Below are 27,962 nucleotides of genomic sequence, written 5' to 3'. Positions count from 1 at the left end.
AAGGGTTTTATCATCAACTGTTCGAAAGTAAGAGACTAAAATGTGCGATTGTACATAAGTATTTATTAATGTTTAATTTTTTTTTATAATTCCACGATTAAATCAACTTTTCTTTTAACTTATTTATGTCTCTCTTAGATCCACTACAATGTGCAATGCAGTTAAAGGTATATTGTATTACTTTCATTATTATTAATACTTAAATACAATACATTTCCACTTTAATATTCCATTAACCATCGATTCCCCACGATTTTATAGTGAATGGATTCAACAAAACCGCAAATCTGATAGAAAACGCACACACAATACATATACAGTGCATACGCTTTATAAAGCAATCCAAAAGCGTTGACTTAAATTATTACAAAATCTTATATAGCGTTTCATTTTGCATTGGTTCATACATCTTTATGTTAGGTTATATGTAGTTGTGTATTTGTTTTTTGTTTAGTATCTTAAAAAAATATTTCTTTATTTTTCATTACACTTGCAGCAATTTCGCGCAAGTCTTTTGCATTAAAGAAAATTATGTATGTAGAGATATTTGTATTTGGAGGCCAATATAGACACCATACATATATACAGTGTTGTGCTATTAAAACAAATTTTAAATTATGTAATGCTATCCATAATTTTATGATTATACATTTTGATGCCGTTACATGGCCTAAGCTCAAACGTTAAATAAAATTTCAACTGTTTACGATGCGAGCACGTTTAAGTTTTGCATTCTCGCAAAAAAATTAAGGCGACTTAGCCAAAAGTTTATATAAATGACACTTTTAACTGAAGTGTGTGCTAGTTTCTAAATACTAAAGTAAATCTGTATTTGAAAAGTGTATTTGTTAAGATAATTTTATAAATGATTATACTTTTGCTTACCGATTGTTGTAAACTATTTTGGAAGATATATTCGAGATTAAACTATTTTTTTATGGGTGTATGTATGTATGTACGCTGCATGTATTATTATTTTTTTAAAAAACAAATAAACTATGAGTTACAAGCGCAAAACATGCAACAAATGATTAACAAAAAAAAAAAATAAAAAATAAATAAAAAATTAAATTACAAATAAAAAATAAATAAAAAATTAAATTACAAATAAAAATATATAAAAATTAAATTAACAAATAAAAATTAAATTAACAAATAAAAATTAAATAAACAATAAAAAACAAGTAATTTTCTTTCGTTAAAGCAACAACAATGTCGTTTCAAATTTCAACATTTTACTTTTCAATTTGAAAAAGTGAAAATTTGAGCTCTTGAAGACTCGTTCAATGCAGACACATATCACGTGTTTAATATGTGTTATACACAAAATGCTGAAAAATTAAAAGAAAAACATATAAACTAGTAAGTTTATATACATAGATACTCGGTTTGTTCGCTGCTATCATACTACTTTCATTTTTCTTGGATAAAATTGAGAGTGAAATATTCAGAACAATGGCTTTGTAAATAACATAATTACATACACATAATTACATAGCGTGTTAATACTATTGATTTCAAAGCATGTAGTATATGGAGCAAAAGAAAATTAAAAATTGCAACACGCAACTAGACTTAGATGGCGCCTTGAAAAAAGTCCATGTAAAAATAATTATTAGTATAAAAACAGCAGAAATAAAATTAGCAAAAAATTCGATTTAATTTTTCCAATGTTAGCTATGTATTTTAGGCTCGGCAGCGGTTTGGTGGAAAATTGAACATTAATAAATTAATACAATTTAATAAAAATTAATTCTAAACATTTTGATTTTTTATAAAAAAAATATGAGGATTTAAAGAGAGTTAGTTAGTTTTTTTTTAAAGTGAAATCCATATCAGTACACTCACAGTATAACTAAGCAAATTGTTAAAGATAATCTACAATTACAGTACATAACTTACAACAAGTAATGATAGTATATTTTTCGTTTGCCTCCTTTCATGCACGTACATATGTATGTTTCGAGGTAAAAATATTTGTATTTAAATGTTTGTTTATCTGTGTTTATTGATTTCTATCAAGTAACCTGCGGGTTTGTTAACTCATTTGCCTACATATTTTTACATAAAAAAATTACTTAACAATTATTACTTATATGCGGCAAAGAAATACAATACGAATCATTGTGAATGTCAATGTAAATGGAAAATTAAAAAACAAAATTATATTGTAATAAAAAATTCTTAAATTAATCACACAAATGTTTGTGAATGATTGCGAACTGAATGAATGCATTTCTTAAGCGCATCAGGCATTTGAGCGTCACACTCACGCACTTACGTACGCGTGCATACACTATACTATGCGGCCATTGCTTGATAATTAGGCAACTAAATAATTATTAATAACGAGTAATTGTAATGCCATGTAATGCTACGCTTTTTGGGCTTAGCTCATACATAACAAGTACAAAACACACATACATCAATTGAGAGTATATGCACATCGGCCAAACATTTGATATACATAGGTCGCTGCGTTGACGACGTTGACCGCTGAGATCACTTAACTTCCCTGGCCATTAATTAGTTCATCACATATCTTAACCAGCTCCGCATTTTCTCTCGACTTTTGCAGTAATTGCTCATTGATAGAGGCACGTGAGATTTCCTCCTTTTTGAGTAGTGCTTTCAGTTTTGTTGTTTCGATACTGTGCTCTTTGTTAAGTGATTCGAGCTTTTTGTTGGCGCTATGTGACAAGTAAAACAAAAGATATTATTATAGACAGACCAAATAGGTTGTTATTCGTAAAAGCTTAACTCACATTTCCAGCTGTTGCATCGCATGATTTTTCATTTTTTCATATCGCTGCTCTTGAAGTCGCAGATTTTCCAGTATTTGCCGCTTCTCTACCACTAAAGCCTCTTCGTCTGCTTTCAGCTGCAGCGTCATTTCCTTACTTTTGCCATATTTGCTGTTTAGTTGATTAAACAAAAAATATGTAGTAATTTGAGTGAAAATAAAGACAGGCTTCTTACACATGCAGATCAGCAAATGTCGTTTCGAGTGACGTGAGATGTTGATAATTCGAGTCGCGATCCGCCTTGATCTCCGCCAACTGTTTCTCGTAGTTTTGTAATAATTGCTCTTTTTCAGCGATTAGCTCAGCAATTGCTTTTTCGTACGCTTCAATGACACCGCTGAGCCGCGAAGTTGTCGAATTTAAGTTTATTTTTGTACATGTGCAAAAGAAAATATACAAGAAGTGAAATATTTGTACGAATTAGCAAAGAGGCAAAAATGATTAATTCAAATATATAAAGTGTGGGCGATTGCGTATTAGGCACTTACGTCATTTTTGTTATTGTTTTGTCTTTTTCCGTTATCCGCTTGATTAATGCCTCCTCGCGCTGTTCAGCTTCTTTCAATTTCTTTTCGATATCCTCAGTTTTGAGTCTAAAAAAGGGTAATGAATGAATAATGCAAAAATAATAGCGAAGCATAAATGTTATGGAAAAATAAAAATGTATGTATGTAGTGTATGTATAAAACTGCAAATTGTAGATATACCAAATATGGTGGAAATAAGCTTAATATTTTATTTTTCAGTTTTATTATTGCGCTCCACCTACAGTGTTTAGCATTAGCGCCACTGATAGTTAAATTTATCTTTGAATTTTTTAAATTTTTCTTAAAGGGCAGTGACTTACACTTCGTTTTTAATTTTCTTCTCGAGTTCATCCATTTTGTAGTTAATTTGTTTTTCATCGGGTTGTGAGCTAGAAGCGGTAAGAAAAAGTAAGGTTAGTTCGACACTTATAACTAAAAATAAATAGAATCGACTTTATATAAAGCGAAAAGGAAAAATACCTTTTCCAATTAAACATTAGGATTAGCGCTGGTCCAACAATTATTTTTACAAAAATTAAAAGTCACAATATTTGAGTGAAGAGTTTAACTAGTAAATCTTCTGCTAAGAAATACCATAATTTAAATCTTAGAGAATGGCGAATCAAATGTAAATAAAAAAGAGAATATATTATATCTATTTCTTGTGTTAATTGCAGATTGATAACTTTGTTTTTGTCTACACATGTGAGCAGAGCTCAAAGATAAAAGGGAATGTGGCGAATAAAAACTAGGCGGTTTATGAGCTGGCAAATAGCATCTAATAGACCGAATTTTAATTATCACCATTTTTTTTCTAATGCAAACCGCAAAGGGGAATAAGAATTTTGTGTTAAGAATTTTGTACTAGTTACGCACGGAATTATTATAATATATTTTTTGACATTATATACTCAGTTTTTGAGACATGAATCTGAAATTCTGCACACGAAATGCCGCTATCAGACCACTACAGCACATAGCTGTCATTCAAACTGACCGATCAAAATCAATATAAAGATCTTTTTTCTATATTAAGTAGATTTCGACTTGAATTTTGTTTATACAAAAAATACGAGCCTAGAAAAAACTAGGAAACGGTTTATCTTGGATGCAAACAGTTGGTCGGTTATGTTTTCAGATTTAGTTATATGTACATAGACATAGTATAGATTATACTTCGTTCGTTTTTTGTAATAAAGTCCAACTATTTGCTAGTTACTTATGTATAATATAATAATAAACCGGCGCTAGTATTCTGTCAAAAATATTTGTCCAATTTGCACTTACTTTGAATTCACAAAAGATTTGTTAGAATCGTTGTCGATATTCATATCCTTAATCACGTCGACACTCATACTGGCATGCTTCTATGTATTACAAAAGAAAAAATATTCATTAAATTTTGTCGTTTTGATAAAACTATTCATATTCACCTTTAAAACAGCTGGTTGTGGTTGGCGTTGATGTTTCTCTGCCGAAATCTTAATCAAGTTCTGTTTCGACTTGGCACTCTCCTCTTCGTCAGTTTTCCTTTTATTATCTGTCTCAACAACAAACGATTGATTATTGCTAATGGATGATGTGGACGCTGATGTTAAGTGCTCGTCCTCTTCGAGTGTTGGACTTAAGTTAGTTAGATTATCGCCTAAAATGTTTTGCAATATTTGTGGTGTTTGCTTTGTTGGTTTCTGTTGTAGCACTTGATTTGCAGGTACTGGCACGCCAAGTAACGGATCGAATTTCAGTAAAATTGAACTGCGATCAATTGGCGCGCTATTATTGCCTTTTGTGAGTAGAAAATCGAAGTCGGATGGATTCAAAATTACTAAGATTTTTAATGGGTTTCACATTAACGATGAGCGTGCATGAAAAGTATACAAAATAAACAGTTATTGTTAGCAATAGTCGATTATATACAATAAGTAGTTAGAAATGACTCTGTTAATGTTTTGAATATTATTTTTCTTTTTGTCTTTGTTTTCGAAAATTTTTCGTTCAGTACCGAATTGTTGGAAACAAATATTTTGTACATTATATAATTGAAGAATGCTGCTAAATTATCGAAATTAAAAAAAATTATAAATAAACAAATTTCCATAAGTGAAAATTTGTTAAGTTTAGTTCTTAAAAAATTCAAATAATTGTATCACGTAATTTTTTAAACGCAAATTGTGTTAAAATTAAATATGTGTGAACCTATTAAGGAAAAAAAATTCTTAAACCATTTAAAATTTTTTTTAGATACGTAATATGTATTATTATAAGTTCAAAATTATAAGTAAAAAAAAAAAGTGTTAAAAAATCGTCAAATAAGTTAAGGGTTAAGGGTAGTCAGAATTTAAAAAAAATCGAAAAAAAATTCCTTAGTCCGCAATTGTGTTAATTATAAACACTAGAATAGCTATTAATAAAACTATTTTTGAATGTCCAAAGATTAGTAATAGTCACTGCAAGAAACTTCGGTTGGAACTAACTTATTAACTTTATTTTTCAAATTTCTGTTGGTTTTTACTTTTATAAAATAAATAAATTTATTGGCAAAATCAAACTATTTGAAAATTAAATTTTTTCATGTCTCTGACTACACTTAATCCCTTAAAAGTAAAACTAGAGTTAAGAAATTAAGTTTTTTTTTTATTTGTACAATAATTTATTAATAATTATTATTAAAACGAAATGTATCCAAATTAACAGCAATGTCTCCACTAAAATAAGTAAGCAATCTAATTAAACGCCAGCCTCTACACTGATCGTATTAAACTGGTTTAATAATAAAAAAAGGTGATTCTCATATTTCCGCAGATTCAACCATGCTATTTATCGCGCATAATAATAATAATCTGAAGCCTTCACATGCCTATGCAAAATCAATACAACTAACACTGTGGAAATCCCTTTGTTTTCCGTTTGAACAAGGAAAGAAAATAATAAAAAAGCTGCAAAATAGAACTAACTACTTGTTTGTCACCTACGCTGATAGAGATTGATTATTTGTGGGCGTATCAATATGACAAAACAAGCAATACCACAGAAAAGACATGCTGAGCATCAATACAAGAACATATATTACACATCTCAATAAGAGCAGAGGAAGTAAAAATAAGTTAAACGTACTTGAAATGGAAAATCGAACAATTTTAATTGTAAACAAACAATCAAAGCCGATAAAAAGCGGCTTGAAGAACAAAATATTTGTTATACTTATGTTGCAAATATTTTTTTTTTTTCAATTTATGGCACTTTTGTTAACTTTGCTAACTAAACTGCAGCAGAGACGAATCTATATCAATAACGCTTGCGAAAATAAACAAATAATTATGAGAGGCAACTAGACAAGCAATCAAATAACAAAGTATATGAGACTGAGAAAACGAGTCAAGTCTGCACGACTTGGAACACATGAGCGAATATAAAAGTCAGCAAGTGAAAGACGAAAAAGACGACAGGCAAGGAAATGAAAGACATGTGTGTAGAAATTCATTTGGAGAATGAGTATGATCAACATCAGAGTCAAATTGATTTGGCACGAAAAACGAGAAAAGACGAGCAAAAATAAAATAAAACTACTATTACAGAATGATGCACAGATGAGGAGATACACTTTGCAATGAGCACTTTAAATTGGCGTTAAAATAAATGAGTAATTACATATGCTCCTACACAATCACACATATAACGGGCGGCAATATTATCAATCAAAGATAGCATGTATGACTACTGCAATGTGTAATGATTTCTCGTGGAAACTTAAAGGTTCGCAATTTTTGTGCGGAAATGCTCTTTGCATTTGTTTACAATGACGCGCGTTGCGTTAGTTGGCCGCATTTTTTCTTATTTGAACTGAAAAGTGACTCATTCGAGCGTCTCGCCGCTGCTTTTCCGCCCTACGAGCGCATTTGCCCTTTCATTTACAAAACCTTACAACCGGAAAAGCAGCAGCGCACAAATACATTGCAACATTGGATGGACGACTAGGCGGAAGAACTTTTGCTTTGCTGTTAACGCGTAATTGTGTCTCTGCCTTCTTTTTAGATACACCAAATGTCGACCTACTATTATCTACACGATTGTCTCTAGAGGGCAACAACTTTTGATTAAAGTTTATGTTAGCTTATAAATTAACATATCGACTGCACTGCACTACACACTCACACCCATATATATACATATATATGTATACACAATTGTTAAGATATGTTGAGTTATTGAAGGTTGCGGTCATATAGCAGATGAAAAGTAAAACTATCAAAATTCCATTTATTTCACTATACCATACACTTAACCACTTTGGGTAGACAGGCGAGGACGGAAAAAATCCAAATTCATGTACGTCACGCATCTGTTAGATACTTTGGACGATTACATTGCTTGGAGCATTTTCAATGCCTTCGCAACACTTGCAAACGTTATGGGATGTGTTAAAATTTATACTTTTGTAATTGGAAAATTTCGGTTTAATTACTTGTTTTTAGCTTTTGATAGATTTTCTTCGTGGAAAATTCTCAGCACAAACATACACTCCAAATTGAGACCGCAGCAACACCGACGATGAATAAAACAAAAACGTAAACGTCGTAAACGAAACACAACGCGACGTCGACGACCAAACTTGAGAAACTAAACGGCAAAATTCTCCACGTAGAATTTGGTTTCTCCAGCAGAAGCAGCAGCAGTCACACGTCCAACGAGTCTACACGCCATTCAGATAAGCGAGAATGTTGTGCATTTTGTAGAGCTGTATAGGTGACTGGAGTTGAGTTGTGGTTAGTTCTTGCCTGAAGAATAGCATTTACTAAATAGCGATAGTACGTGCATTGAAAGAGAGCGACAGAGAGAGTAAGTGTGAAAGTGTAAGCGTAACCGAGAGTTGGTCACTTCCAAGCTGCCAACAGAGAGCGGGGGAGTGAAGGGTCAACAAGTTGGTGGAGTCAATCAATGTTGTTTATTTGGCATATATATGTTTGTAAACATATATGCAATGGATTTTTAACAGCCTCTCATGTATTTTCAATATAGAAGTGCTTCAAAGAGCATTTATAATACGAGAGAATAAAATGGAGCACATTGATTCTAATGCTCTCTGTTTTGTACTCGCTCATGCGCTGACTTTTTGACTGCGATTATATTGCTGGAGACTGGTTTTGTCATATGGCCTGACTGACTAGTCAGAGTTGCATTTCTAGCAGTCTATATAAAAATATTTAAAGGGGACATACAATATTAAGGACTTATTTATATTAATTAACAAAAATATATATTTTAAAATAAAAAATACCAATTTTAAATCATACAGTAATATGTATAAATTAGGCAAGCTAAGTAAATGCTAGTAATTGTTGTGCACATTTGCTAACTATTGTTGTAAAATTTATACTATAAACTATTTTCGATTATCGAATATATGAAGAAACAATTAAGTAATGTTTTTAATTTTACTCATTTTAATTAATGGAAGCAAATGCCTTGAGTTTGCTAAACTTACTGCCTGACATTAAAATGCCCATTTCAAGAACTTCTCCGCCGAACATATGCACAATTCTTTAATCCTCAAAACAATACTTGTAGTATTATACGAAATTCTTAATTAATGCAATTTGATTCAAACGGTAAATTTGTAATCTTTTCTAGTTAGATCATAACACAAACCATTGTCACTCATAGAATCTCTGAGTTGTTGAGGAAGATGAATGAAAGAAAATTACTAAAAATACACAACTTAATGCGCACTTATATTTTCTATTTTTATAAAAACGAAAACCTAAAAAAAATTAAAAGTGGTAAAGCTACAAATCTAAATTAAATCATACAAACATATATGTGACTATATTAAAAAAAAAGAGAGAAAACGTGGACAGGAACATTAGTGCATACAAAAAAATGCTATTGACATTAGCCTATGCTACTAATGTTGTCATTGACTTTAAATACCACACATGACGTGCAGAGTTTGCTGGGTCAAAGCAGCTGCAACGGGAGGGGGTGGCATAGACAACACCGTTGTACTAACGCATAGTAGAACATCGCAAATTAACCGTTGGGCATGCAAATGACAAACTGACGGACTGTTGGTCGATTTGCGAATAGTAAAATAAAAGGAAGATGGAGCAGATGCAATATATAGTACGCATATAAAGATTATATAATTTTTTTTTAAATATTTTATTTTTTATGAATTTTGTAGCGAGGATTTAAGTTTTTTTTTTAACAAAAAATATGCGTGTATAAGATTGTATATGTATATGTACATATAAAAAAACAGATATAGGTACATATTATAGTATTTTAAAACTTTATGCATTCCGCCCTATTTCGCAAAATAATTAAATAATTAACTACCTTTCACCCCAAACACACCATACGTGTGTGAAGGTCTTGATTTGGTCTGGTGTCGTGACAACCGAATGACCTGCCTAATAAATATGTAAATTAGCTGTAGACTTTTCTATCACTTTCAAGTTCAAACGCGCCTGCTTGTGCGAGCGGAAGGTCAGAACCACCCTGCAACCAACTACCACAATGAAGAAGCAGAAGGAAAAAACGGGAAAAAGAGTGGTAAGTAACTTGACTGTTTTTCTATGTTGGGCATTCGCTCTTCAACTGCAGTCGTAGCCTTGATTTGTTTTTATGTGCGGATGCGTTGAAATCAAAAGCTATGTGGCATGCAGCAATAATCTGGCCAGTATGCACATATACATATATATACCCGACATAAAATACCGGTTGTTGTTTATGAGTTGCTAAGGTGAAGTGTACTATATAGGATTGGATGTGGTTTGCTAACAAAGTGATTTTATAACATAATGGTAAAAGCTTAGGGAATAAAGTAATATGATGGGGAAACAACAATAGTGTTACAATGGAATATTGTTGTCCATATTAGAATGAAGACATGGTGAGTCGGCTACAATTATGACGCCTAGCAGGTGGTAATATTTTCATATTATACATATAAGTGCATGCATTAAGCAATGACGATTAGCAGTGGGGTTTAAACTTTCGAAAAAGTCAGTACATTGTATTAAATAGGTTAAAGAGAACAACAAAAACTCACAATTATTTCCATTCTCAAATTGCTCACTTGCAAATTCTTGCTGGTCCACATCAACGTTTAAATGAGTGCCGAAATTACCAAAAGTGCTTGTTGAAGATGGTTGCTCTTCCATGGGCGAGGGTGTACAATTTCCAGCAAACACATCCTTCTCATCACTGGCATCGCGTTTGGTTTGCTCTTTGGCGGATAGCGCTTCAACGACATCTTCAGTATTTTTGTACGCATGGATAGATGGTCGTTTTTGTATGGTAGCCATTGGTGGTGATGCCGTCGATGATGCTGGCGATGGTGGTAGTGGCACTTTAAAGGCATCATCATCCATAATAAGTTGGATTTGGTCATTTCGTACCCGATTTTGTAGTGTCGGTATTGGCGGTGATGTGCTTGTTGTTATTGTGTTTCCAATACGATTTTGTAGAGTTGGTATTGGTGGCGAACTACAAACAGTTGTTGTGGGAGACTGCATCGGTGTACGGGATTTTGTTGTGTTGCTTTGGCCAGCCGCTACTGCTGGCTCTGCAGGTAATGTGTCGTCTATGTCCATAGGAACATTTATTTCATCAGTATTTGGTCCCATCGGAAATGTTGGTTCAGATACAATGTAAGTACGAGGCCTCTTAGTTGCATCAGAATTATTTTCGCTTGAAGATTTCTCTGCTACTATATCTTCTGAGCCTAAAATATTAAATGTCCGTCGATTACTGCTCTCACTCTCTGGTTTTTGAGTAGTAACGTCTGTTTCCTGTGTCATTGCAGGCATATTAAAGATACGTGGTTTGTCCTCGTCTTTTTCATATTTTTGTGCAACGATACTTGGTGCTTGTGGCGCTGCAGGCATATTAAAGGTGCGTCGTTTATCGTGATCGTTCACACATGTTTCTGTCACGCTCTCTATTTCCCTGGAAGGTGTCACTTGAGGTGATACATTATATGTACGACGTTTATCTAAACTGTCCATTGAAGAAACACTTGCTAAAAGAGCAACTGTATCCGTTGCTGTGCCGCCATTTACTTTTTTTGACACAATTTCATCATTAATAGGCTCATTTGGACATACCGTAGTGCTAGTAATGCTTGCAGCAAGATTTTCCGATTTTGCATGCTGTTCTGATGTTTCGTCGACCGTCGATGTTTTTCGTGAACCAAATAGCTCCAGCTTCGGCTCACTGACTGTCGATTTTTTACGTTCGATTTCAATACGCTCAGTGTATTCGGATTTTTCTAAGAATGTCATATTTTTTGGCACGGCCGCAGTGGGCGAGCGTGGAAATTGTTTGAGTGAGTTGCCCTTATGTTTTATAGGGAAACTTGGTGAGGTAGCTGAACTTTTATTGCTATACGTTGATGAGTCTATATCCACTGTTAGATCCAGTGCATTTTGCGAACCAGTCCAGGAGTTACCGATTTCTTGTTTCCCTTGAAATTTATATTTCAATAACTCTTCTTCGATGGGATGTAAACTGGTATTTGCCGAATGAATCGAAGTTGGTGATGTCGAACCAATTGTTGCTTGTGTAAGATCGGCTGTTACTTCCGAAGCTGTTTCAGTACTGCTGCTATCTAGATTGTTATGCTCATAATTGGTTTTTTGCGTTGTTGATGTAGGTATCTCGATACTTTTGTTTAGAGACACCTCAAGTTTTGTTTGTGCAATTTCTAACTCGGGCTGAGGCAACGCAACATCTTTGGGTGCAGGTTCGTTTCTAATAAAATTTACTTGCTTACACTGAGTCTCTTCGGCATTAGTGACAACATCTTTAGGCTCTGTTGTTTTCGAAGTTGACTCATTATCAACTAAGACATTAGTTGTAGACAACTGGCATCCTTCAACGCTTATATTTTGTTTTATGTCAGTAAAACTCTCATCTATGTCCATTGGTTCTTCGTTAAAGGTTACATCTAACGGATGCGTATTTTGCGCTAACAAATCCTCACCACTCATAGCTGAGAGCAGTGATTGCAACTGACCTTGGTCACTCTCATCCTGTTCTGACGTTTTATTTATAGTGACACTTAAAGGATCTGCTTCACCTGTAGTGAGTGTAGCATTTCTTGAGTTAGCAGCACTAAAGTATGACTCGATTTCTGAATTCTCAAAACTATATTCATCCGCTATAAAACCATAATCGTTAGCAGACCCGATTTGGTAGGACTGACATTCCGTGAAGGTTTCATTGTCCGATGAGGCAGCGGTGTCCGGTTCAAGTTTTACCTGCAGGTGTTGAACCGAATTTGAGTCATCTAAAAACATGAAAAAAAAAATGTAAAAGAGTGAAGGTAAAATGCGCTGGTTTTATCTTTTTACTGGCTTACCTTTTTCAAGATTACCATCATGTTTTTCATGCTCATTTATGGCTGCTGTTAATGTTGGTATAAGACCGTCTTCAAAAGTTAGTTTTGCGCGATCTAAAATGTATAAAATAAATAAACACTTTAAATAAATCGATTAAAGATAAAAATACAAATACAATGTCCCTTAGTTTTTTATATAAATTAAATATTATGAGTAATTCATAAATAAATATAATTCCTGTATCATGTATGAAATTTGACAGGTTTAAAGTTTCAAATATACTAAGATATAAAAATCTTTTGATATTAATTAAATTTAGATTAAGATCGTACTTAAGTACTTAATATGTGGGTATTACCGATACCAAAAGTGTTCAAAATTCGATTCTAAGAACGATCGAGATAATAGTTGTGTATGTATTATCACTTTCGAACTAGAGAATAAATACGCTTCCGCTTCACAAGCAGAATTGAGTGAAAGTACTCGGTACTAAATAGCACATACTTAAAAATACGTAAAGAGTCCAAGTCAAAAGTAATGGATTTTATTTAGGATATTCGCTAAGATTTGCACTTCCTGAAAGTTAGCGATAAACATTGCTTTATAGTCAACTTGTTTGTATTAAATAGTTCCGACTCCGCCGTTTCTACATAGCCGGAAAATACCCGAATTTATAATCGATCCAATTCGATCGAAGCAGGATGCCACAAAGTATTTCGAAACTGCAACTGCAATAACTAAAACAATATCACAGAAGTACTCGAAGCTTCTCCCACAAATCGTTTTAACAGAATAAAAATAGTTTGGGAAAAAGGGTGGGATATTAATGAACGTTGCAGCGGTTTTAAACTGACTGATTAGGGAACGGTGGTTAGGCGGGTAAGTAGTAAAACTTATTTTGCGTATATGCTTACCTTCCGCATACAGATTGAGCGCGGTGCGCATTTCTGGCATTTTTGTCTCATTTAAATCGCTTGCTGCATCTGCAACAAATAAGACAAATAATAAAATCGTGAATCAAAACTTAATTTAATATTGCTTACCACATTTAATATCTACATGAGCACCTGTTTTAAGCGACACTGGAGAGAGTCCACCGAAAGTCCCAGCTTTCGGCTCAGGTTCGCTCGCTTTAATAGTTGTCGTAGAAACGCTATCAGCCACAGGTGCCATAGCAGCTGATTTTAGTGGCGATGAAGGCAATGACTCTGTGGATTGCGTTGTGGGCGTGGCTTTGAGATTTGCGTTTTTCGAGCAAACAGCGTTGTACTGCAATGAAATAAAACACAAGTAAAATATGAAATCAAGCCAAAATAAAAACTAAAACTATTTCAATGTCAATAGCTAGCTAATGTGTGAAGTTCACGTGTGTTCGACTGTGAAGAAATTTCGAAAATGAACTACACAACAAATCCACCAAGTGCAACAGGAGTGTTGCATCCTTCTCGATTTTTTACACGCGTAGACTGCGCTTTTGACAGTGAAATTTATAAATATGATATTGTGTGCGAATTTAGGTGTGCGCATTGCAGATATAAACAGAAAAATCAAAACACAAACAGGCAATGGCAGGTGCAGCGAGAATTGTAAGTTCAGATATTTTTAAAATATACTTGTGGCGCGGCTTCCACCTAGCAATGGTTGCAACAGCCAAAACAAACGACACTCATGTGTCTATGTTTGTACTCTAGAGTTGTCGTGTTTCTACTGATAATTTTGAATATAAAATAAAACGCAATTTGTGTTGCCTTTTTCGCAAATTAATAAGCTTTTTTTTCGTTTTTATGCAAATTTAAAATCTGCTATTTGTGTGATTTTCGCAGGCAACTCGCCAACTGCCAACACAATTCAGTTCACTGCGCCTGGGCCGGGCAACACAACCGGTAACATCTTCTTTGTACCGTCACTCATGCCGATACACTTTCGAAGCACAGTCTCTGCCTTTCTGTAGCAACATGCAATTAGCTTAAGATCTTGTAGATATGTATGAGTATATATGTATATGCATATATTATGTAGTAAATTGGCGGTGGCGTCTGTCTATTGTGGCGGCCTATTTGCAAAACGATATTTATGTGTGTATGTGTATGTGCATGAACTGCATTTTTTTGGCTTTGCCCACACTATGTCAAATGTGTACCTAGTTCTCTCTATTTCGCTATTAAACATCGCAAGCTTTGTTATACCCTAAACAGGGAATATTAAACTAACCATGAAGTTTATAACACCTAGAAGAAAACGTCGGGGACCCTATAAAATATACATATATAAATGATCAGCGTGACGAGCAGTCTGTCTGTATTTACTCAAAGTAGTCCCTCTATTTTTGAGATATCGATTTAAATTTTTGCAAACGTCCTTTCCTCTCCAAGAAGCTGCTTATTTGTCGGAATTGCCGATAAAATTAAGTCCTGTTATAACTTTTTTATTTGATGATATATTTTCACGAAATTTGCAATGAATTATTGTCCAAAGCCACAATACAATATCCGAACAAATTGTTTGGATCGGACCACTATAGCATATAGTTTGGATTTAGATGTTTGTCTCAGAACAAATTATGCAGATCGGAATACTACAACAAATACCTGCCATAGAAACTGGACGAAAAAATTGGCAAGATATCGTGACGAACAAATTGTTCGAATCGGACATTTATATTTGTCATACGTAGAGACCGATGAAAATCAAGCTGTTTTATGGAAACTTTTTTGTTTGTGAAAGGTATTCTAATTTCGGTGCAACCGAACTTAACGTTTTGTCTTGTTTTTTTTCTTATTTTTTTTTTGCGGGAAAATGTGCACGAAATTCAATTAGCAAAAGCAATACAAGGTTATAGTCACACAAAGTATTTACGTGTTTTGGTAAAACTTATGTATATTACATTCGTGTGTAAAACAGGGAAAGTATAAGTCATCAAATAAATTTAAACTTTGAAGACTTAAAAAAATAACTTGATTAAAGTTCGAAATACAATATTATAATAAGTAAGGAAAGGCAAAATTTTATATTAAAAAATGTTGCAAAAGATTTAGTATTCATTATTCGAGGAAATCGTGAATAAATTACAATCAAATTTAATATCTGTTTGACTTATGGTATATTGAAGGCAATACACTTAGACTTAGTTTTATTGCTAAATTTAAGTTGGCGTCAGCTAAAATTTTATTAAAAACACCTTCAAATGAGATATACACATGTATGAGATATAACAATAACTCGACCAAAGAGGCTAAATTTAATATATATATAGAGTTTATGTGATTAATGTCAACCAGAGGATCGGAAATCTTTATATTAGGGATATGAGGTTCAAACCAAGGTCTAGACAAATTCCATTCGTAGTCAGCGCCAAACCACATAATTTTTAGGAAAACTTGTTCATTTAATTTCATTAAAATATTACATTTTGACTAACCTCAACGGTTTAAAGTCAGGGGGAAAGACGGAAATCAATATATGGGGACAGAGAATGGAACGGGCTGATTAATTTTGACATTGCTAAGGTATACTTAAAACATATTTCTAGCAATTTCTTACATATGGTATATAGCATATACACTGAACGACATATTCGCCCTAAAACTTGTTAGAAAAATGAAAATCATTTTATGTAGTATATGAGAGTTGGGGGTAGTATTGACCCGATTATCTATTTTTGCAAATACCATATACAATTAATATATCAAGTACTAATAAAAATGCTCCCGGGGTTTTATTAGGGTACCTCACATATCATCACAAAACTATTATAATCTGTGCTGTATTATTGCAAAAATTTAAAATGCGAATTTACAATCATAAAACAAATTCAAATTACGCAGAACAAATTTATTTTGGAAACATTTGAAAATATGTAGATATGTATTTTTATATGGTGTACACGACTGTATATAGGTACATATATGTTCATAACAATAGCAGTGCAATTTTGTGTATGCTTCGAGCAATTTGCGAGAACAATTTTAGTTAAAATTCTTTGTTTAGCTTAGCACAACAGTGTAGCACATGAGTTTTAGTTCGGTTTTGGACAAAGTGGCAGTAACCTTTATTACGAGTACTTTTCACTTTACTTTTTTTCTAATTCCAATATGAGCACTGCTAGTTTTATGGACACAAATGTATATTATATATACATTAAAAGCTGTGACCATAATGAACCAATACCACAAATTAACTACGACGCGGCGTAAAAGGCCACAAAGATAATTATTGAACGGCTACTAAATGGGTATGCAGTTGAACCGCTCTGGTTTAGTTTAGTTATATGCAATATAAATGCAGGTTTGATCAGTTAGAATAAAAAAGTGATAGAAGTCTGTCATAAATAAGTAAACACATAGTTTGTGATGCAGAATTGTTCCTTAAAACTAGATATGGTTTATAAATGTTTTTTTTTTCTATAAAAGTTTGATTTTAAAGTTGCTTTTTTAAGAAAAATTGGGCACAAAATATCCTGGATAATTTTCGTATCTGGATTCGACTACATAAACCATGAGAAATATATGCTGCACCGTTGCACTGAAGTCTTTTTTACGCGCTGAAAGCATTAAATGTGCTCAAACCCCTCACTGATATCACTGATCTTTCACTTGAAAGCTTCCAACAAATAGCGACCCACTAACCTCGATCACAACAAACGAACAGATTATACAGATTACGGTGTAATTAACAATTAATTAGAACACACGAATGCATGTGGCATGAATGCTGTAGTGTCACATACCTCAGTCGTCAATACCTGCGTCAATGCTGTTGGTGATAATGATAATGGCCGATTCGGCAAATGGTGCTGACTCAGTGCAGCGGCAGTACGTAAATCAGCTTGTTTGCTCAAATTGTCATTGATTTGTACGAGCAACTCCTCGATTGTGTTGCCAACGCTGTTAGACGGAGGATTCATGTTGCCTTCAGCACTGCCATTGCTACTGGTGCTTGCTTGTAAAGAATGTGCCTGTGTAGGCGATTGACTAATTGGCGGAGAGGCGCGCGTTGTTGCTGCAACGGCAATGGGACGAAATTCGTCTTGTCCATTCATTGCGTCCATTATATTGGATGCCACCACCAGCGAATTGACTAAATGTTGTTGTAGTGGATCCGGCGTGCTGTCACGATCAAAGGCCAATAATGGCGAGTGTGATGGTGACGACGTGTGTTGTGGTGTAATGGGACATGAATGACTTGTTGCTGGTCCTGGCTCATTTGACGTTGGCGGTAGCGAATCGCTGCGTACCAAACTTATTGGTCGTTTTATAAGATTGGAAATGAACTCCATTGTATGTGGTGGCGAATTTTTATAGTAGAAGCGCTTGAGTTTGATTTCGCTAGTTTGTGACAACTTAAAAGTTTGCTGAAGGCTTTTTTATTTTGTAAAGCGGGTGGAAAATAACAGATGTATATTTGTTTTTTATTTAATTATTATTATTTTTTGCTTTGCCAAAATCATTTAACACGCACGATTGATTCACGTCAATTGCGCCGGTAGTGCGTGGCGTCACGCCCACGTATGGCACCAAAATTGCTCGCCGAAATTCTCGTTTTTACGACAAAAAAGGTTAAAGAATCACGTAATTAAAAAATATTTCGGGGATCACTGCTGCATGCACCATTAACTTTGTCTAAATTTTTATCGCGTGCATCGGCAACACTTTTACTTTTTTTTTAAATAATTCCAAATTACTTTATTTTCATATAATTATTTATTTTTTTAGTTCGTTGCTTCAAACAGAAATATCAATTTTTGAAAATTATGGTGTTGCTTCTTTTCTGCGAGCTCAACGAAAGTATTCAGAGTATTTTTGTATGCTTGTACATGTACATATGTATGGATGTGTGTAGTTTGGACTCAAGTAAACACAATTATATGCGACGATCTTAACAGCGCGACCACAATTGAACGTAAGCTGACAAGCGAACTATTCGAGAGATGTTCGAGGAGGCTGTTCCTGTTGCGCGCAAGTGCGGGCGTTCGCCAGCTGCTTTGTCTGAGTTATTGATTGCGCCGTTGTCGTGCGATAATTACGATCAACAAGCATCTTCACCTCAGTTGTGTATGTTCGTATGAATGTTTAAAATTGATTTAAGATTTTCCACGATTTCCTTTTTTTTAATTTGTGCTGCTCTTGGTTGATCTTTAGCTCATTCAGTTTTTCTTTCTCGCAATAACAACACTTGTCTAATGTTTATGTACGATCACGTCGCGGTGTTGATCGGCAACCAGATCGGTGAGACTAATTTGTTGTAGTTGCCTCGATTGTGTTTCCACCGTTCATGTTTGCCGTTAAATTTTATTATCAGCACTGCTTCGTAAGTTCATTCATTCATTTTTATTCGCGAATTCGGCATGTGAATATTCGTTTCGAATGAAAAAGGGTTTGTCTAATGTTCGAAAATTGGCTAATTAATTAATTTACGAATGCACAGTTCTACAAATTGAAGATAATAAAATAGATGCTTATTTATTTTTCTCTTATTAAGGCAGTAAGCAATTTTTAATTGAGTTTTAAATATACGAAAGTGTATTTAATTTAGGCAGAAAGGTTGCAATAGGAGGGGAACTCATTGTTTGCTTTCAACTACTCAATATAATTGATGTATGCATGTACATATGTTACTGATTTTTGGATGTGACTCGCTAATAGTTCTCAACTGATTCAATGTCTAAATAAAAATAACATAAATTTAAAGAAAATACAGTGCCTTTACAAATAATAGCAACAAGCACAAAAGTTGCAAGTAGGTTATAATTAGTTTTGTAACAATAAATTCTGTTACAAAGTTTACAATGCATACAGCGAGAACAAATTCGCAAAAAAGAAGTGGTCGTCTCCTCGTAATTCGAACTAATTCAGCAAAAAAAAAAAACTGTTGGTGAACGCTTGCGCAGAAGTCCCCTTAGAAAGCAGAAAATTATGTCAAGGGAAATGGATACATAAGTATGTACATCGACCAGATCAATGTCAAGACTTCTTCGAGTTGATCTCCACATGAAAACCTACCATCGGTCAACTGGTCCTCTTGTGTTTGAAGCAATATATACAATTTTGCACATCGCTCATTTAATACATGTATTATATTAAATAAAATTAACTTTATTACAAAATGTATCATAGTTTATGTTTTTTCAAAGCCTGAATTTGTAACAGAACTTATGGCAGGACAAATCTATTATCCGCATATCCGAATAACCGTAAATCCATCGATATTAACGGCTGATACAGATGAAATCCGGATTTTATGAATATTTGATTAGTAGTTATTTAAGCAATTATTCGGATGTCCGGATCGAATATTCTAATTTGGGTTATTGTTTATCACTGTTAGAATTTTCAAAATTTTTTAATATATGTTATATATATTTAGCCTCCAGAAACCCACACATATAGCAGTCATACCTCTTCGGTACGACACGTATCATGACTGGTACCTTAGATATGGTAATATATATGATAGTTTAACACTAGTAAAAAGCACTTCATATTTGGCTTCGTCAGCTGGCTAAAATTCTTAATTGTTTTATATAATTTGTTGAACTTTTCACAATAAAACCAAGCTAATTAATTTTAAGTGTTTTACATACGAAACCAGCAAAATATAACGCCAACGTAAAAATTTATTGAAATGTTATCAACACAATCTTACATAATAAAATAGTTATTATTAATAACAAATAAATTCGAAAACATAACGAGCAGGAGTATTTTTCTTAAGATTATAAATTATAATTAAGATAGAAATACCTCTTAGTCCTTTAGCTTCAGACTCTTAATAAAGTTTTCAGAACTTTACAGATCGCGATTGGTTTCACATTTAACACTGCACAATAAGAATAATAGATTTGTACACATGTATGTATTTATATCCACTCAATAGGTTTTCGATCGTCAAAATTTGTATATTTAGTTCCACTACAAGCACTGTAACTAATTTATAGATTTACCACTTCCGAAAAAAGACCAATAGCAAGCAACGAACGCACATAAAAATGCAAAACTATTTAAGTGCAACAGAAATTGTAATGTAATGTAATGCGATGCGATGGAGGTACAGCCGACAACACGGTGTAACAGCGAATAATCATGTACAACAGCAGGCGAACCGGCAGTCAATGGTTTCTCAAGAGGTGGGAGTGACTTGGTTGTCTTCTGATTATAAGATATCGCACATACAACACAAATACATACATATGCGCTATAAAATGCAGAAAAATGAGCATTCAGAGGAGTGGAGACAACAAAAGAAATGCGCTGCAATCCAAGACCAAGAAATTGAAACGCTCTAAAGCGTTACCGTGTAGAGAGTAACACTTGCAACACTTTCGAGCTACTAAGTGGTGCTAATAAGTGTAGCGCAAACGACATGGGTGCATGTACCTTGGAATGTGCATAAGTGAGTGCAATAAAAGACTGAGTATAGCAGACAAGGGTGAACTGCATTATTACAATAATACAACAACATGGGTTGAGTGTTAGGGAGCAAGGCATGTGGAGTATGGAGAGCTAATTAAATAGAAAAATTATCGTAATATTGTGTGTGTTATGATTTGATTGTAAAATATATATGCATGTGGTGGCATATGTTTGCATTTTGGGTTAGGTGTGAAATCGTTGTGATTATCTTTAGTAAAAAGGAAGCCAAATATCAAGAATACCATAAAACGCAAGTTGCAATGTGAGCATTATTATTCTAAAACTTCTGAAACTCTGTTCAGGCCGGTGATATGATCAGAGATTGGCTTTGGGGTCTCCAACTTAAGGCGAAAGAGGCGTTTTTTTGGAGTAATAATAATTCGTGAAATTGATTTTTTTGTATTATACGAGGACACATTGTGGGTGTTTGAACTTCTACAGTATGCTCAAAGCAATTGTGTCAGATTATCAAAAAACGTGAACCCAACGAACATCAAAAGGGCTAGGTTAACGGATTGTGCGAAAGTTTTTTTTCTTAAAAAAATATGATACTGGTGCAGTTTGAAGTGTAATTAATGTACAAGAAGTTACATAAAGTTGTAACTAAAAGTTACGATTTTGTAATTTTAAATGGCTATACTCAAATAAAAAGGATACAGTCTGCTTATAGAAGAGGTCCTTACTAAAGGAATAACAAAAACTACTTTTGCTCCACAATCTTTCGACGTAACAAAGTTATATTAGATGCGTCACATTAGTCCGTTAGAGAATCGCACTTTTTCTTCTAAGTAATTACGTTTTCTCGCGGTTCTTATTGGAATGCTACTTAGTATAATTGATGCCTTTTTTTTTTGTACGTTACTGAAATCATATCCACAGCTTTCTAGGATCATTTGCGATATTTTTTTTTCTTATTTATGTGGTGATAACATCTTTTATGACTTTCGAAGTAACACGTCAAACAATTACAAAATTTAATGAACATCATTTCTTTCAATGTTTTTATGGACATCGCTGCCCGGTTGATAGAGTGTATCTCATCAGCCTACTTGAAACTATTATCGTCAATTTTTATCCAAACTTATTAACTTGAACACTGGTGTAATTTTCTCTCCTATAAGCCTTTTGCATGCCTGAACTTTTTCACTGTTAGCACTAAAAACCGCTTTGTAGCCGGCAAATGTATACAATTTGATCGGACAGAATACAATGTTACAACAATAAGTGCATACATAAATACAGTTGAAAGTCGCCTGTCAAAATGAGCGACTACATAGGCCACAACAGAGGCGCGCCAACGTCAGAAATTAAATGAAAAGATGTAAAACAAGTAAAGAGAATAGAATTTACGCATTGGCATCAGTTGGCTAAATATAGCAACGCCGAACTACAATATCGAGCAGACAAGCGTCGCAGCATTGCATCCTCGTGACAATCAAGACATTTACATTGCAACAAAAATGCCAACAACAAAAACCAAATATACACAAAAATCAACACAAGCCAAAAATCAGAAAATCATGAAGAGCCAAGAACCAGAGCGAAACAAATCCAGTGAAAGGCTATGTGGAGAAGTCTTTTTGCCGTGTCCAATACCAGAAGCGTATTTGTAAATGATAAATGCAACAACTTGGGGCTGTCTTGCACACAGAGAACAAGTAAAACACAAAAGCCTAGGCACAGCTGTTCAGGAGAAGAGAGCAAGAGATTGAGGGTGGCGGCCGCATGAATATGCAATTATGACAAAAGTGTGGGCGCACGAACTGGAGGCCACTGTTGGTATTTTTTTTTGCTCTAGTTTATATGCGGTGTCTGCCCTCGCAGGCCGGCGACAAGTTTGAATGTGGCAAGAGCGGTGTGGTGGTGTGGGTTGTAGTGTAGAAAAAGATCATATTGTTGGGAGTTGTTGTATTGCAACTTCTACATCGCTCATTGGGTTCTAATGTGTTTATGCACCAATTTTCCAATTATTTCGGTTTTTCTTTGTCAAGCATTTATGTATGAATGTATGTATGTGTACATGCATAGTATAAAACAGCGGTCATTGGAGGGAAAAATATAAAAGTGATATATACAAATAAAACAATAAAATACAAATATAATTACATCTACCTACATACATAACTGAAAAATCAAGACTAATTCGACCGAAACTGATTGTAAGAGGCGTAGTTATGGACCGGGTATACATACCTAGTTTAGCTAAAGGCTTCACGAATACTATTTACTCTTATTCATTTGATGTCAATACAACAGACAGGATACTCATTATAAGTGGGCTATTGAAAGGTATGGATCAATTTTTACACTCTGGTACCAAGTCGAACTATGCAAATTGAAATATTCTTATTACATACTCGTATGTATACCCTGCACAGCGTATATCAAGTTTGCCATGAAGGTTTTATCACTCAGGAGGAAATGCTGTAGACCCTATAAAGTATATACATACATACATATGTACTTATAAATGATCGCATGACGAGTTGAGTCGACTTAGCTATGACCGTCTGTCTGTATATACGCGAACTAGTCTCGAAGTTTTAGAGATATCGATCTGAAATTTTGCACCTGCCCTTTTTTCACTAAGAAGCTGCATCATTTGTCGGAAAGGCCGATATCAGACCATTATAACATATAGCTGCCATACAAGCTGAACAATCGGAAGCATGTCCTTGTATGGAAAACTTTTTTATTTGACGTAATTACGCAACTTCACGAAATTTGGCATGAGTAATTTTCTAAGGCAACAAAAAATTGTTTAGATCAGATCAATGTAGCATATAGCTGCCATACAAACTGGACGATCGGAATCAAGTGCTTGTATGGTAAACTCTTTCATTTGACAAGACATCTTCACGAAATTAGATCGGAATCAAGTTATTGGAACATTTGTATCAGTGAAGTTTATTATAGCTTCGGTGCAACCGAAGTTAACGTTTCTTGTTTTTTTTAAGGCTTTGACTACAAGTTTGGAATATAGTAAGAATCAAATATATATAATTTTTTTCAATTAAAATTTGTTATTGCAAACTTTAATATTCTTCCACACCTGTCACAATTCCGTTGTATTCATTTATATTTGTCTTGTCTTGCAACATGTTGCTACAGAGTATAAAAGACTTTATTGATTAAAAGTGATCTTGAAAAGTGTATTGAACTAAATTCAATGAGTTAAAATAATAATTAATAAATACAATTAGTTCAATTCACAATCAACGCGCCAAAGCAAGTCAACCCAAATTTGGCTTTTTACTTAAATACAGTTGTGTAAGTTCTATTTTTCCAAAAATTTTCTTTGAACGATAATGGGTGGTGGTACTAGCTACTTTAATTTAATTGTTTTGGTACATATTTTTTTAAATATTATATTATTAAGCAACAAGTGATAGCAAAATATGTTGCGACTGAATTTTATGTTTAATTTATTTATAACGCATTACGGTAGTACGGGTGCTCTAATAACTACATTCTTCGGAAGTCTCAACTTTTGCTGTATGTTTATCAAACCTCCCGATAAATGAACACCCTAATGCCTATTTATATTATAAATTCACCATACGTCCTAAGTCGGAACTTATGTTTGCAGCTTTTTCTTTTTAGACTTTTTTGTTTTTGACTACCAAACAGGAAGCCAATATTTCTGTACAACTATATTAATATTTCGACAGTTGTCTTAAAATTTATATTGGAACTTATGCGGATATTTGTTTTAATATAGCTCTTCATATTTGAGCAATATTTTTTTATTTTAAATAAGAAGCCGTTTTATTATTATTGTTTCTTTTTTATTAGTATTAACGAATTATCATTTTTTATACATACTGATCCTATAAGTGGTCAAAGGATCGGCGATCAGTTATATCCGCTTGTTGGAGCTTTCACTGAAGTTGCGATTGATTTCGTAGTACGTCCTTCTAGTACATTTGTTAAAATTCAGTAAACCAAAACATTTTTTTATCAAATATTCGAAAAAAAAAAATTGTAAACCGCCATTAAAGTAAAAAAAAACACATATTTTATCAACAAATTTACTTAAAAAATTTTAAAATTTAAACTACACTATCTCAACACTTGTAATAAATGAACGTAATATCACTTAATTGGTGTACACTGTTTGTAGGACTATGTACACATAATTTATATTTGGAACCTATTTATGCACCCACTTTATAAAAAAATAAACAAACTAAGAATGTCTTATTTCGTTTTACAACTTAGCTTCAATGACTGATTATTTTATTTTTGCTGCCGATTCGTTGACCAATCGAAACACTGGTTATATCTTGTAATTTCAATTGGAAGATATTTTTTATAATGAAGATCGCAATTTTCGATTAAAAAAATTATTAAATTATATATTTACGCAACAGGAGTTACCTTAGAACTTTGCTTTCCACTTAAATTCCCCATTGCTCCTATTTATTGAACAATATTTGTAAATATAATTAAAATTTACAGAATTACATTTAAAAATGTGTTATACTTGTATTAGATGAAAGTATATATATTTTTTTCAAAAATAAGCAATTAATATTGCTATTGCACACACCAGCGATTTCAATTATTATTTTTTTCATAACCGAAAATTCGGGTAATTAGTGCGTCTATGTTCTCAGCGCTGTTTGCAACTTGGTGAATAACCGTTTCCGTCAAAACTTACAACCAACTGGCAAAAAATGTAAAATAGCAAAAAAGTTCAACGACAGAAGCAACTCAATAACGATTATAAGAAAACAAAAAATCATACTACTCAAACATACAAATGTATTTACGTGCTCTATAGTAGAAAGAAAAGCGAAAAGACCGCTGCGCTATTACTGCCAGCTGAACGAGCTTGATCGGGTGGACGATCGGACAGACAAGCAGGCAAGCAGACAGAAAGTTTGATGGGTGGCATGGCTGGTTGCGGTGTTATTGGACGCCGACAGCGTTAATGAAAGCAAAACAATCAGTAGCAGCATCGGCGATCATGACGTTGTAGATCACTTATACTATGCTTTCATTCTGTACAAAATTATATGGAGTCGCATTGCTCGTCGTACGAACACAAAAGCGGCATTTAACTTACCGTGCGGGCTGACTATGGTCAGAACGCGTCGCTCCGTTGTGTCCACAACTCTCCCGGCCATTATTCGATATTTTGTGTACGAAATAGTAAAAAGTTCGATAGCTTAGTGGAAGCAGCAACGAAAATGGACTGCCTATTAAAAAGGCATTTGCAGCGTCGTCAGCGATGCGGCAGCTTATGGTGTGTCATATACTCGTATAGCAAAGAAAATATAATGAAAGAATTGCAAATAGATACAATGGCTATGCACGAGTTGTTTGTATTTTTATGGCCCAGCGGTTCGACTTCCCATAAGCATTCTGCTAAAAAGAAATGCAATAAATTCCACGATAACAAAAATATAAAAAAAATTCCGGCCAAACTTGCGAAAGTAATATACATACATACATATGTACATATTATATATGTTATATATGGTACGTATACATGATTAATTCAAAAATAAATACAAATTTGTGTAGAAATGAAGTAAACAAATTAAATTCGGCTGCGTCCAGCACGCCGTCGAAAACTGCAAGTGAAATGAGGTTGGCAGAATTTTAGAGTAACAAAAATATTTAAGAATATGATCAGCATCTGCATACAGGTTTGTTCTGTCAATGCAAGCAAAAAGGAACTTTGCCAGTTGATTGCTAAGATGTTTTAAAATTTATTTATCAAATAAAAAAAGTTTTCCATATAGGGACTTGACTTTATTCGACTAGTTTGTATGGCAGCTATAGCTTATAGTGGTCCGACATTGGCGGTTCCGACAAATGAGCAGCTCCCGAAGGAGAAAAGAGCTTGTTCAAATTTTCAGTTCAATTTGTCTTTTTGGGTTCCGAAATCACATAATTGTAATTTTTATTCGTTCCAGAAAAAATCGTCCAGGAATGTCAAATCTGTAAATCATGTCAATGTCGACACTTTTGGCATCAGGTGTCTAGAGTTTTTTTGCTTTATTTAAATAGTTTTTTTCGCAGTATGCCAGTGCGCAAACAATAATTGTTCCAATTAAAGACCACCACAGCTCCGTCTGCGTAATTTGAATGAACTCGGATTCATAACCTTATACTATTTCTTATCATTATACAAATTTAAACTTCATTTTATTGTATTTTACTTATTTTATTAAAAAATAAACTTCAAATAAATTGTGTACTTTATAAGAAATTTATTACTAGTTATAAATAAGTACCAAAAATAATTTATGAATTTCATTTCCTTTACACAAAACTTAGCAGAGTTTGAAATAGTCAAGAGAACCGAATGACATCTGGATTTATGTCCATAGCGTACATAATATGATACACATAGTTGATAGTGCTATTTTGTACATACTTATTATATTGACTTTGCAAACTGGATTACTACATGATTTGTGTAAAAATAAGTATAAAAAGCCCTAACTACCTTTAATAACCAGTACTAAGTGAATCATTGTCTTATTACTAATAATTATTGAAGATAAATATGTTAAAAGTATTTATGTAGTAATTTGGTTTCTTCTGGAAAACTTACAAACTTGTTATAAAATGATATTATTATATGAGAGGTACATTTTAAATACGTTGATTTATATGTGTCTTTCGCTTACCAAATTGTTTTCATTGGAATTCAATTCCTTTAATACCGCACGATTAACTGCGATGCGATTTAACTTTGGCGCTTCAGTAGAGTGATCACCATAGTTAGCGGTTCGCGCTTCTTTGTTTTCAAAGCATTCCATTTGGCGATTTTTATGTAAAAAATCAAATAAGGAAGCAATAACTTTATTATTTAGGTAATTCAGTTATTAGTTCAATTCTTATATAATTGTATGACAAACT

At 33.5% G+C, this 27,962-nt stretch overlaps 1 protein-coding gene across 8 annotated transcripts; it reads right to left on the bottom strand.

Moving 5' to 3' along the window:
- Positions 1–43: 43 nt before the first annotated feature.
- On the bottom strand, positions 44–27,957 carry tacc (transforming acidic coiled-coil protein). 8 transcript variants are annotated; one of them, XM_070107336.1, is made up of 13 exons: positions 25,636–25,678; positions 25,464–25,501; positions 13,719–13,944; positions 13,590–13,658; positions 12,696–12,788; positions 10,383–12,623; positions 4,765–5,156; positions 4,619–4,698; positions 3,652–3,720; positions 3,293–3,397; positions 2,980–3,141; positions 2,766–2,915; positions 44–2,690 (listed from the first exon to the last, which is right to left on the bottom strand). In XM_070107336.1, exons 1-13 carry the CDS (start codon positions 25,661–25,663, stop codon positions 2,507–2,509), a joined length of 3,837 nt encoding a protein of 1,278 aa, XP_069963437.1. In that variant the 5' UTR covers positions 25,664–25,678; the 3' UTR covers positions 44–2,506. The 8 variants fall into 8 exon arrangements, with proteins under 8 accessions (XP_069963437.1, XP_014089550.2, XP_036229366.2 ...); XM_014234075.3 differs by lacking the exons at positions 25,464–25,501; positions 25,636–25,678 and adding an exon at positions 27,731–27,957; XM_036373473.2 differs by lacking the exons at positions 25,464–25,501; positions 25,636–25,678 and adding an exon at positions 20,415–20,524.
- Positions 27,958–27,962: the final 5 nt, after the last annotated feature.

The sequence above is a fragment of the Bactrocera oleae genome, chromosome 2 (assembly GCF_042242935.1).
Source record: "Bactrocera oleae isolate idBacOlea1 chromosome 2, idBacOlea1, whole genome shotgun sequence".
NCBI classification, from domain to species: domain Eukaryota; kingdom Metazoa; phylum Arthropoda; class Insecta; order Diptera; family Tephritidae; genus Bactrocera; species Bactrocera oleae.
The sequence above is the reverse complement of the archived record's forward strand: the minus strand, read 5'-3'. Positions and strand labels throughout refer to the sequence as shown.